The sequence below is a fragment of the Limulus polyphemus genome, unplaced genomic scaffold (assembly GCF_000517525.1).
Source record: "Limulus polyphemus unplaced genomic scaffold, Limulus_polyphemus-2.1.2 Scaffold4380, whole genome shotgun sequence".
NCBI classification, from domain to species: Eukaryota; Metazoa; Arthropoda; class Merostomata; order Xiphosura; family Limulidae; genus Limulus; species Limulus polyphemus.
Genome location: NW_013669990.1, coordinates 43,627 through 56,254, shown reverse-complemented (window position 1 = coordinate 56,254; position 12,628 = coordinate 43,627). Strand labels below are relative to the sequence as shown.

The 12,628-nt window shown below is 35.0% G+C and overlaps 1 protein-coding gene across 7 annotated transcripts in view; it reads left to right on the top strand.

The window, feature by feature from the left end:
- LOC106471060 (cordon-bleu protein-like 1) overlaps positions 1-12,628 on the top strand; it is a 66,920-nt gene that overhangs the window by 27,337 nt on the left and 26,955 nt on the right. For 4 of the 7 annotated variants that reach the window (XM_022399682.1, XM_022399680.1, XM_022399684.1 and 1 more), the window contains 5 exons: positions 2,741-2,938; positions 7,768-7,990; positions 9,449-9,674; positions 10,121-10,236; positions 10,360-11,044. In XM_022399682.1, coding sequence (XP_022255390.1) covers positions 2,741-2,938; positions 7,768-7,990; positions 9,449-9,674; positions 10,121-10,236; positions 10,360-11,044 — 1,448 coding nt within the window. Of the gene's footprint in view, positions 1-2,340; positions 2,417-2,740; positions 2,939-5,555; positions 5,749-7,767; positions 7,991-9,448; positions 9,675-10,120; positions 10,237-10,359; positions 11,045-12,628 lie in introns of those variants that run through there. The other 3 variants (XM_022399683.1, XM_022399686.1, XM_022399685.1) reach the window with 3 other exon arrangements.

Here is a 12,628-nt window from a genome sequence, read left to right as displayed (position 1 = left end):
TTAAAGATGGTAGATTGCCGTTAAACGACACTGGTTGTCACTAAACGAGATTGTTGTGTCGTCAGACTGCTTTCGTAATTATGTTCATCAATATCAAGGGAAATTTTAATATTTTGCGTCGATGTGTACTATTACATGCCCTTTCCAAAAGCGATTAATTATCGGTGGTGTCACAGTACCTTCGAAAGGCCAAAAAATATCAAAATACTGTTCTTTTACACGTCGTTCCACCGCGACTTTATGTCGGCTGTTATCACGTAACTTGCTGATTTGCATTTTCAAAATCGTTTTAATTTAACGTACTCAATCCTTTATGTCTATTCTACGTGTACTCATAGAAAACTACATTAACTCTTCTACTTAAGTAAAACAAAAAAATTACAATAGTGGGTAAGTTTTAAAAATTAACTATTAGGTACGAACTATAACATTATGAACGTGTTGATAAATGGTGATATTTTAACTGTCGTCAATGTTCTAAATACTAACTCGTCGAAAATGAAGCTCAAGAATATTCTTCCAAAAATTTCACTATATTTACACTCAGACCATAAACATGTGTTCAGATTGGGGATTTAGAATTTCCAAAACGGAGATATGGATCAACTTGGTAACCTAGGATCCTCCAGAAAGAGACTTGCAACACGTCGCACGTATCCTAGCTGCGGTAAGCAAGGTGTGAAGTCTTTGAGCAGGTAAGAATTCACACACATACACATAGGTCAGTTAATAAAGCTATCCACATGCCCCAATGCGCAACATAATTAAGAAGGATCTCCGTTTCGAAAAGCGGAATACGTCACATGTACACAAGTACATTTCCGTTCAAGAGTTACCTACTTTAAGCATCTGGAAAATGAAACGGATATTCACGCTATTCCATACACAAACATACCGGTCAAGCCACCGCCATGTAATACCTATCGATTTCTATGCGATCGGGCTGTTGAAGGAAGCTGGTGAAAACACACCAGCTTCTGTAGCCATTTTGTTTTGTAATTGACAACATTTTGTAGTAGTGTGTGTTAGTAGCAAGCTAACAGTCGTACAGGTATTCTGCATGAGGTTATGACATTGTCGTTAACCGGAAAGGTCACATACTCTTACGTCTATCTCAAAATCTTGGAAAAGAGTGAGGGGAATTCCCCTCTGCATATGTTATCGGAGATTATGGTATATCGCACTTGGGCCCGATTTCTGATTTTGTAAGTGCGATATAATATAATTTCCGTCTTTGTCCTGTGCTGTCGGGTAGAGATCCTCTCGAGCCCCAACGGTCTGTCTGAGCTCAAACGAATAAAAAAAGACGGGTCAGACTCGCATAAACACTGTCATTTTGAACAACGATTTTCTTTTATTTATTCTCTTGTTTCTTTCCTTTTCTGTCCAAGTTTTATTTTTTCTGCAGTACATTTCCGGAATCTGTATTCTTTTGGATACTTTAAATTTATCTGTTAAATCAGTGGACCTGAATACCACAATGTCAGGTTTCTCTATGACAGTATAGGGATTTCCAGCACGTATTTGTTTTTCACTGAACCTGCAGCGTTTCGAAGCCAAACATGCGCAAGGCCAGCTGTATTTTATAACAAATAGTCGGGACTTGAACAGAAACGTTTGAGACATCCACCCGATATGTGTTAATATATATACACACACACAAAAGCAAAAGTACCCGTCCCCTGTGACGGGAAAAGTTTAAGTTAATCTTTCAATTGAAATTATTTGATGGACTTTAAAAAGGTTAATTGCACTCTTGGTTCACTCGAAGCCGAAGCTCTGAGCTACTTGTATCGCCCACCGAGAAAAATAATTGAGCATTTCAGTTATGCTAAGAGCCGCACAACAATAACATACGGTAAATCCACATTTGTATTGATTTAATTTACGTCACATTTTGAAATGTGAATGATAGTGTGATTAATTCCTAACACTTTAGTGTAGAATATCCTGCTTGTGAAATAAAATTTGGAATCAACATTATTCATGCCTGTTCTCCCGTCATTTAAAAAGTAAATGTTGAGCTTTGCTTGCGTGTGCAGCTTTTCAAACTGGAGACAGACGAACGCTCGGACAGACAACACGGTTCGCAATATATACATAGGATATATATGCAAGCTTTATTGGTGACAGTATCCATAGATCTAATACCGTTGGTACCTTTGACATAATCAAACGTATGTTAGAAAAGCTGTTAACAGGCAGAATAAATCTGAAACTACTGATTAATGACAGACAGGTTTCATGAAAACCTAGATAGCAAGAAATGGTTAATAAAATAGAATGAAATAATATTAAAATTCCAAAATGATGAAGTAAGAAACTTGAAACCAAGAGATAGACAATATAGTTTATATACGAGAGATTTTTACTGATATTATATGCCAAGCTCATAACAATAGGTACCATAAAATATGTAGGTATCTTGGTTTGATCAGAAATTAATATTAATTGTCGACTGAAGTTTAAATGCTTATATGCCCGAAAGTTTTCGAAGTGGAAAATTTGAAAACTTCCATAAATGTCGGTTTCATAATAAGGAACTTAAAAAAAAAAAATAAAAAAAAATTACAGGATGTGTGTTGATCAAGCTAGAAGCGAGCTTACGACGAACACGTGTGTAAACCTAATTTCATCTCTACCACAGCTATAGTATTATAACGTGAATCATTTTAAAGAATATTAAAACTTATGGTTAAATCATTTTATAACGAGCACTATTACTTTGTCTATAATTTAGTTTTCACAGTTCCAAAATGAAGAAATCGGCATCGGTGAGCCATAGCAGGACTTCATTATGTAAGTCCTTATCGCATGATGGCGCTCCGGTATCAACAGCAAACGACGACTGTGCTATTAACGAACTGCTGGAAGGCCTTATGGATCTTAACGTCTACCTTCCTGATGGAAGAAGAGTCCGAATGACTGTGGAAAGAAGGTAGGGAGCACGAGAATAGGAAATACGAGTATTTGAAATGTATATTTCATTCCGTACTCAAAAACAAACAAAAATAATTGTAGATTGAAAATAGTATGAAAGACGTAATGCTGCAATAGAAATTCATAATAATTATATTAAATCAGCTTTGAGATGCACCAAGGACGTTTTTGTGGGAAATATTACTCAAAACTGTTGTTCTCAGTTGGTCATGGTTTTGGTTTTGTTACCTAATTTTTTCAGAAATATTTCATGTTACAAACTTAAAATGTTAGGAAATTCGATAGTAAATATCACAATCTGCTCTCGTTAATATGAAACAAAAGACAATCGAAGAGCATAGTGTTACCAGTTACCTGAAGGCCGATGATCAGTCTTCAGTGGCGTAGAAAGCTGAGGGGGAAGCAGGCCCTCCCACTTTTAAATATGTCCCGGTAAAAATCCATAAAAATCAGGAAAATTACTCTCAGGTAAAGCAGGATAATGTATAAAATTAATCCAGAACCCAAGAGCTTCCAGGGCCCTAAATCCCGGCCTTAATGAGTGTGCCTGTGGCGCACATTCCATCACACTTAGCTCGGTCAAATAAATCTTGCCGCCAACTCCCCATACACACTTTGTTTTCTTTCTACACCTTCTTCTTAATTAAATTAACTCCCTGAATGTCTGGTTACAAAGCAGTTTGTGATCTAAGAACGTAAATTATTCAAAACACCTTGCAACAAACAAGAACTACTTAACCAAAATTTGTAACTCACGTTTATTTTCACTATTTTCCTTTCTTTCTTCCAATGAGTGTTAACGCATACCTCCACCATTTGCAAGTAGTTAGCAGTTTTCAGCAGATACGATGTGGCATGCAATGAGCGAACCCATAAGCTACAGGAACACTACAGTCCACTGTTCCACCAGAGCTGCTTCCAATTCATCAATACCGTCTTGGAAGTGAATCATGTGCGGCCAAGTGCCCCCCCCCCCAGATACTGTCTTGGAGGTGAATCACGTGTTGCCAAGTGTTCCCCAGAGCATCCCCCATGTGTTTAATCGAACTCAAACCTGGTGAGCATGCTGATCAATCCATCCGCTCAGAACCTTTTATTTTTATTTTTTTTCAGGTTATTGATATTATAAGCATTTTGAGCATTTACTTCAATATTAGACATTTACAAGCCAGAGCATGTGACTGGTCACCTGACAGCGCACAGAGACAGAAGTGGTTAAGATACATATATATCCATATATACTGACGGGTAAGTGGATGAGTAGTTATACAGGATGTCTCAAAAGCCCGTACTGGTGACTGTTCTTTTATGTTTGATTAATATTGTTTTATTTATATATAATTGGTGACTTTACAAATCGAAAAAGTATGTATGACGTGTATGCAAGTTGATGGTATGCAGTTTGAACAGTTGTTAAAATAAAGATTAATATTGAATTCTGACTATGAGTACGAACATTTGAGACACCCTTTACATAGGGTAGGTAATTGTATATAATCAAATGGCGGTGGGATGGATGGACAGTTGTATTTTTGACCCAGAAATGGAGTTATGTTTATTATAAACAGACTGAGGGAGTTGTGGATGGTTATGTACAACCAACTTAAAGTTGGATGTTTAAGTATAAAGAGCTTAGTGATTGAAAGAGGGATGGGTGGACAGTTAAATATAGTCAGACAACTGAGAAGTTTATGGATAGCTATCATATAAACAAACAACTGACGGAAAGTTGGATGGACGGATATATGTGTAGCCAGTCAACTGACGGACAGATCAATGTGTAGTTATTTATAGACAAACCAACGTAAAAACGGATGGATAAAAGAGACTAAAGTAAAAGAAATATTAGGTTACTGCATGAATTGTACGGTATTTTTACACTCGAGACTCTTAACAATTGAAATTTGTCATTTGACAAGATGATATTGTTTTCCAAGCTCAACAGAATTGCACTATAATAATGTTAGAATTAAACAGTTTAAAAACGGCGCTTGTGTAAAAGATCTATTTACAAATAAAAGCAATACAACGTTAAAATCGTACGCAATAAATAATTATTAAAAACAGAGACTTGCCCTAAAAGACTCTACATATGTTTCTACATAATAAAGTACTGGACAGATGTGTTACAACTCTGGATAGTTTTAGTCTAGATGGCGTTTTAATATGCAAATAATTATGTGGGTATATAAGTCACAACCTTTCTTCTGCCGCTACTCCTGAAGATAGTGTCATACCAACACCTAAACATATATGGAGTCTTTTAGGGCATGTTCCTGTTTTTAATAATTATTTATTGTGTAAGATTTTAACGTTGTATTGCTTTTAATTGTAAATAAATCTTCGAATTGTTCTCTTAAAAACTTATTAGAAGTGGATTGAGTGATTTTTTTTTTGTTTCTCTAGAATTCTAATTACATAAAATAAAGTCTTGTGAAAGAAAGGACAGTGACTATTCTTTTCTAAACAAACTAAGTCGTAGTTTGACTTTTATCTTTAATATTATACTAATAGATACATAATAGAACCTGCTCTACCACTAGGTGGGCGAGTCACGTGACAGTTTCTTCACAAACCGCATTACTAGGGGTTCTTGCTGTCAAGGCTAGCAATTCAAGTTCAGGATGGTCTAAGGGTAGTCATGACGTTTATTCTTTCTCACTTAGTATATCGTATGTTCTGACTTTTAAAAAGGGTACAAGTTGTTTAATATAGTCTTAAAGCTTAGATGCACGTTATTCTGTACAGTGTAATCTTAAGTTGTAAAGTTGAAAGACGATCTTGAAAACATCTATAATTGTGGTGTAGGTAAGACTGTTAGTTTTGTGTGAAATGTACTTCTGTGATATTAGATAGAATTCGATGTTGTCCATCAGTGTTGCTGACATCCAAAATGTTCAGAAGCTCTAGCCGTCATAAACATATATTTTTTACGTGTCTTCCTAGTTGAATGATTTGTAGTAATTTTAATGTTGCAGTTTAACAGTTTACTTAGCAACTCATTACTTTTAAGACTGAGATTTGAAAAGTAACTTACGTAACTGTATTAAATGTATCAGTCTTTCTTACTTGACCTCCTTTGCTAAAATATTGTTATTCCATTATATCTTTATATGTATATCCTTCATAAAATTTATCTATTGAATTTTACACATGTTAAACGTGGTTAAAATCATTACATGGCTTTATATTTTGTTTATTTTGTGATGATGTTCCACATACTCTCACAAAAAATACTGAGAAAAGCAAACGGGATCGATATTTGGTCTGACATTAACTGTAGCTCTTTAAAAAACGGTACTCTCTCTCTCTTCTGGTTGATGTTGGCACGTTACACAATCTCGTGGTCGTGCGCTTTTTCATAATTATTAACTTTGACGAAACAAGAGGAAGTTCTTACGGTTCTAAGTGTAATCACCTTCCGACATGCAGCGAATTTTGGGAACATTTTTGAAAAATCGCACTGGGAAAACCGTTTAACACAGACACGCATGGTTTTGTGCACGTGCAAAAATAATGTACAAAGTTTGTTTAGAGTACCGATAAAAAAAAAACAAAAATGAGCTTTAGGTGTCCGAGAAATGCGGGATTTCAATCTGAAGTAAAATAGCGATTTAAGAAGGAGAAAGTGAAATGCGTGTTGTGGTTTTCCCATTTCGACTACTCTACACAGGTCTACATGGAATTCAGACTATGTTATCAAGCAGAATCGACCTATACATAAGGCGTTTTACAAATGGTTTCACAAATTTAAGATGACAGGAAAAGTTATATACAGACAACGCACGAGGTAAAACATTCTTCAACCGGTGGATTATGCCCAAACAGTTGGTCTTTGCATTGCCCAGGTTTACGCTGTTTTTGTTTTTAAAGGACATTGTTTACGCTAGTAAGGTTACGATCAAGGATGAATTGTATCATCGTATCCAAGGTTTTTCGTGCAATGTCTAAACTCTTGACAGGAAATTGGGCACAAACTGCAAACTGGCCTTTTTGTGTGTAACTCGTGGTACACATGTTGAACTTGGTGATTGTTTGCGGTAAAAAAAGCTTTAGACATTATTTTTGCACGTGCAACAAATCAGGTGTTTTCGTGTTGAACGGTTTTCCCAATATGACCTTTTTTTCAAAAAAATTCTTGGAAATTCAGTATTTTCAATTATGTAATAAAAAACAACAGAATGTTTTGAATACTTCAATTGGATATATAGTTTGTTTTTGTATATTAGCAATGTCACTGCTATGAAGTTTGTGGAAATTAATATAATGTGCTGACTACTTTGAAAAATTTTGGAAATTTACTTGTCCAGTTTAAAAACCTTTGAGCCTATTATGTGGAAGTTTAATGAGTAGATTTCAACTTTTCTACTATTTGGATAGCCTTTTGGGACCGAAAGAGCTTAATTATACCGTGCATTTTGTTTAGAGTCTGTATCCAAAATGTTGTTTTATCTGACAAACGAATCTTTAGTTGTGAACGACGAACGCACAAATGTTTAAAAACTGACACGAAACACTTCTCCCAGTAACAAGTTTCATTTTTAGTGTATAATATTAACTATAACCAAAATGTTTTCCGTCAAATCTTTAGGAAAAGCAATAGAAAAGTAGCTGAACCATAAATAAAGTAAAGCCGTAAAAAAGGTATTTAACCTGATATTTTATATTTTCGAAATCTATGAGAGAAACGTTAAAATTACAAGATTTTAGTTCACTGTCCGTTTTACCGAATATCGATAAATCACTAACTGATCATACAGTGAATTTTATTTTGTATTAAGTAATTATTCAATGATTAAAAAGGAATACATTTGATTTTCCTTAAAGGACGCCCATGATGGACCTTCTGGTGCAGGTGACAACAGCCAATAAAATTACTCCAGGAGATCACGTAATCCAAGTTCTCACAGATTCGGGAAAGGAAATCCTGTATAGGCCTAATACTCCCATTGGTGTATTGGATACCCATGTCATCTTTATTGCGTCTAAGTCTTCTGTCACGGAGCCTGCAGTAAAGAAACTACACAAAATGCCCGTTCAGCCGTTTGAGGTAAAGTAAAATCTTAAGTTATAAAATATACTGAATTTAAAAAAAAAAAAACACTGAGTATTTATGAAAGAGATTATATAGTTTGTAGAATATCTGTTCAATAATTTTATAGACACGTATATTCTCGTTGTCTTCGTAGCTCTGTAAATAGTAATGATAAGAATTAGTAGATTGCATCGAACCTCCAAGACTCGTGCATTAAATAATACACAGTTACACGGAATTATAAAATGAGATCAGTGTATCCGAAGGTCTTAGGTTCGAGACGTCCTGCTACTAAACAAACTTCGCATATAATCGCTGTCGGTAGGTTATGAGAGTGACAGTCAATTCTACTATTTGGTTAAGTGTAGCGCCTTCAAACTGTGGATACTGCCGACTAGTTGTGCTCTCTCTGGCTCGAAGTTCAAAATTAGGGAATGAAATGTAGAGGTCTCTGACCTGCCCGTTTATCCTGTTGTGTGTATGAAGTGCTGTTCAGGTAAACAAAAAATAATATTAATCAGGGTTAAGGTTCAAATACATCCTGCAGTATTGTCATTTGCGTTTCTAGCTATTCTATTTTTGACAGTAGTTAAATTTCTCAGAACTATAATAATAGCCCTTCCACTCCTATATTATGAGTTAAATAAATGGAGCTAAAAACTATGAGTGTAGCTGATAAATAACACTTGGTGGAGTTATTGTCTTTAAAAATAAAGAAAATATCCGTTTTTACTCATTTATTTGCATACTTGTGTGTACACACACACACACACACACACACACACACACACACACACACACACACACACACACACGTGAAAAATTTTAACGTTTTAAAAATTACAAAGTTCGTAATGAACACAATTGTTTATTTAATTTTTACCATAATAAAAAATGGATCAACAACAAAAATACACTACTGCCACCGATAATGGATTAAAAATTGTCTTTCGTTAATGTGCAAAACTGCAGTCCTAACCAACACGGCCCGGAATGGCCAGGCGGTTAGGGCGCTTAATTCGCAATCTGAGGGTCGTGGGTTCGAATCCCCGTCCCACCAAACCTGCTCGTCCTTTCAGCCGTGGGGGCGTTATGAGATACAACCAATCTCACTATTCGTTGGTAAAAAGAGTAGCCCAAAAGTTGGCGGTGGGTGGCGATGACTAGCTGTCTTCCCTATATTTCACTACTAAATTAGGGACGGCAAGCGCAGATGACCCTCGTGTAGCTTTGCGCGAAATATGCATAAATGGGAAAACAGAAGTGGTGATCTTGACACACGTAAACTTGTCTTCACAAAGCAATAAAGGGGTATAAAAAGAATGAGAACACTAGACTAAAGAGTTACTATTAAGATTATATTTAGTAGATAAAAATAGTTCAACTGGGTTGACTAAATGCTTTGTTCTTCTTTGCAAAATTGTTGTAGAGTTTCGTAAATGAAGTTTTCTTTTTGTATGTCTTTTAATGCAGCAAACTTTCCGACTTCAAGTTAAACTCCCAAGAAACCAGCTAACAGTTTTGAGAGTCAGTCCTAAAATGACACTGACTGAAGTGAAAGATAAAATATGCTCAGATAAAAATCTAGATGCCAATGACTACCACTTGGTGCGGCCCAGCCAACCGAACATTTTTCTAGACTTGAATACGAGCTTAGCTAGTTATGGAAGTACAGAGATAAGCCTGCTATCCAAACAAAGTACGTTGTATTTATTATAAGCTAGTATTGACTGAAAATACCATTTCCTCTTGATTCTATTGTGTAAATTTTTCATTCGAATGAAACATTTTTACCTGTGCTACTTTAACATTTCAGCCTCCCTTCTGTGGCTCTTCGTTAAGCTTTCGGTACTATTGTGCTAAAAAGCGGTACGCCCAAACACAGATATCCCACTGTGTAGCATTGCATTTAAAAACGTGCAAGTTATAACTTAGTTACTTCATTTAATATATTGCTAATGGATGTCCTCATTACTATTTGATCACTTCATCAAAGATTAATAGATTTTAAAAGCAAATACTTAATGGCTTGAACCATTATATATATATGTATATATATGTGTGTGTGTATATATATTACCACTTAACATTGGGCATGTTGAATCAGATAATCAGCAACTTCTCCATTTTGATTTTCAACAACAGGTATTAAAGCAAACATCCACTCCTCTGTTGCTGATTTACTCAATTACTCCAGAAGAGAAGAGGATGGAAAGGAGAAAGGAATTCCTGGATTACTAACAAAAACGCAAAGCCAAAGTGTGAGTTGGTGATATTAAGTTTCCGCTTTTTGTTTTAAGTTTTAATGAATAATGTTGCTGATAGTGTTATTTTGCATTTTACAATTTCATTGACATAATATATTAAATCATATTTCTTTGCAGAGTTTGGTAAGTTCTAGCAGTGAAAATGTTAGTAGTCGAAAAGACCCTCAGAATTTTGGTAATTACCAAATTGATCAGGTAAGGACTGCCCTGACGATAAAGCCTAAATTAAGAAAACGACCAGCTCCTCCTCCACCAACCCAAAAAACAAAGAATAGTGTGGAAGAGGTTGATAAACTAAGGCTAAGCTCACAGATAAGGAATGGTGATAAGTTCCTTCACTCACGACGCAGCTCCGACTCTAGTGGCTATCATGAGGCATCTGTCGTCAGTGAAATCCAAGAAAACGGATTTCAAGATCCGTCTGTTGCGAAGAGAAACAGTCATTGTGAAAGTAATGTTATACCTGTACAGTTATTTCCACAAAAAGAAATTCACACAACAGAAAAAACCTGTATGTCCAGTAAAAACGTAGAATGTCAGTCAACCATTTCTAATTCGGGCAGTATATCCTCAACGTCAAGCATGTTGACTGTTAGTAAAAAACGAAAAGCACCCCCACCACCTGCACCTAAAAGATGTATCAGTAAGCCTCAGTTAGAACCAGTTAGAGAAGTAATTGCCTCAAACAAAATCACAGATGGTGAGTCTAAATCACTTTTACACGTAAATCAAGAAACTTTGGAATCGGAGTTTACTGGACTTGTTGATATCGTAGAGGCTAACCTTAGCCTAGATCAGGAAGGTAACAACATTTATAATTTCTATGTTTTAATCTGCTTCTATGGTATGCTTCAAAGAATTTTATAAATTTACAATAGCAGTTTGATTAACCTATCTGAAACTTGAACATGCAAGCATTGTATCTTATTACAATGGAATCACACTTTTATTGAAAATAACAATTATGGTTGCGAAAAATAAATTTGTTTTTTAACATGTTTTTTCGTTATAAGCAATGTAATTGATGTTTTATTAAGAAACAAATTTACAAACAACCTAACTGAAAACATGTTCAAGTTTTAGAGAAGGTCAATTGAAAATACGATGATAAAAGGATTGCTTATAAAAAGTATAGTATGCTCAGAAGAAATTGGATTGTTACAACTAACACCAACAAATATCTTTTTAAAACACTGAGATTAGTACATAAATAATAAAATACAATATATTTCCTTTACCACAATTATTAGTATTCCTCATGGTTGATTAACATACGGATTTTCTAGTTTGTTGTCGTTGACCTCTACCCCCCCCTTCCCCCCCATGCTTAGTCGTTGACGTTTGTATGATCTATAAACCAATTCATGTGACACGGTGACTTGGTTAATTACGTAGTTTGCGTTCGGAGGAATCCTAATGGATAAGCCAAAATCTACTTATCATTTTCGAGTTTATTTAACATTATTTTTAATAAGCTACATTTGGAACTTCGAGTGTAAACTTGCGTATTATGGTTAACTATTCCCTTCTTCTATGATGGTTATAAGTCGCTTCTTTTCCATCTTTTTCACCAGATGAGATGGTACTTCTGTTTTCCTGTTCAGATTAAACGTAGTTTCTATGAAGACAATACTTTTGTTTGACTTCTGTAAATATTTTTTCAATTTCATCTTTTCAAACATGTTTGTTTTCCACGAAGAACTTCAGCAGAAATTATTTCCTTTTTTACGCCCTCATGTTTGTGCTCCAATCTCGAAACTAGATATATCACTTCTCGGATTATATAATGACAGGTTTGTGCTCCAACCTGGAAACTAGATATGACCCCTCTCAGATTAGGGATTGACAAATGAGCAGCTATCGTTTTATAGTTATAACTTCTTTAATTTCCGAAAACGAAAAAGTTGTTTTAGGATGTACATGTGTAAAGTGGAATGTCTGATATCGTGGACATGTATAGATCTAGAGTTATTCATCATTGATGTTCGTCCTTTTGCAAGAATTTTATTTATCATAAAATGACAACTGTATAGTAATTCTTAAAAGCATGTAAAGTGACAGCGTATTTACTGTTAGAAGCACATAAAATGACAAAATAAGAAAGCTCAGACGTACATAAAGTTAGATACCCCTACTGTTACAATACAAAGTTCAAATTACTGTGAGAAAAAAGTAACGTTAGGTCGATAGTACCAGAATCATATAAATTTATTGCAGTACAAGGCTGGTTATTGCAATTTCAGCTTTTTCGTATTCACGTATTAGTCATAAGTTAGTACATAACTTGTAAGAGCATGTAATAACTAAAAAGTAAATATATTGTTGGTATCTACTTGTTTGATAATTTCCGGTATAAATTCTTTCGGAGAAACTTTAGCGATACAAG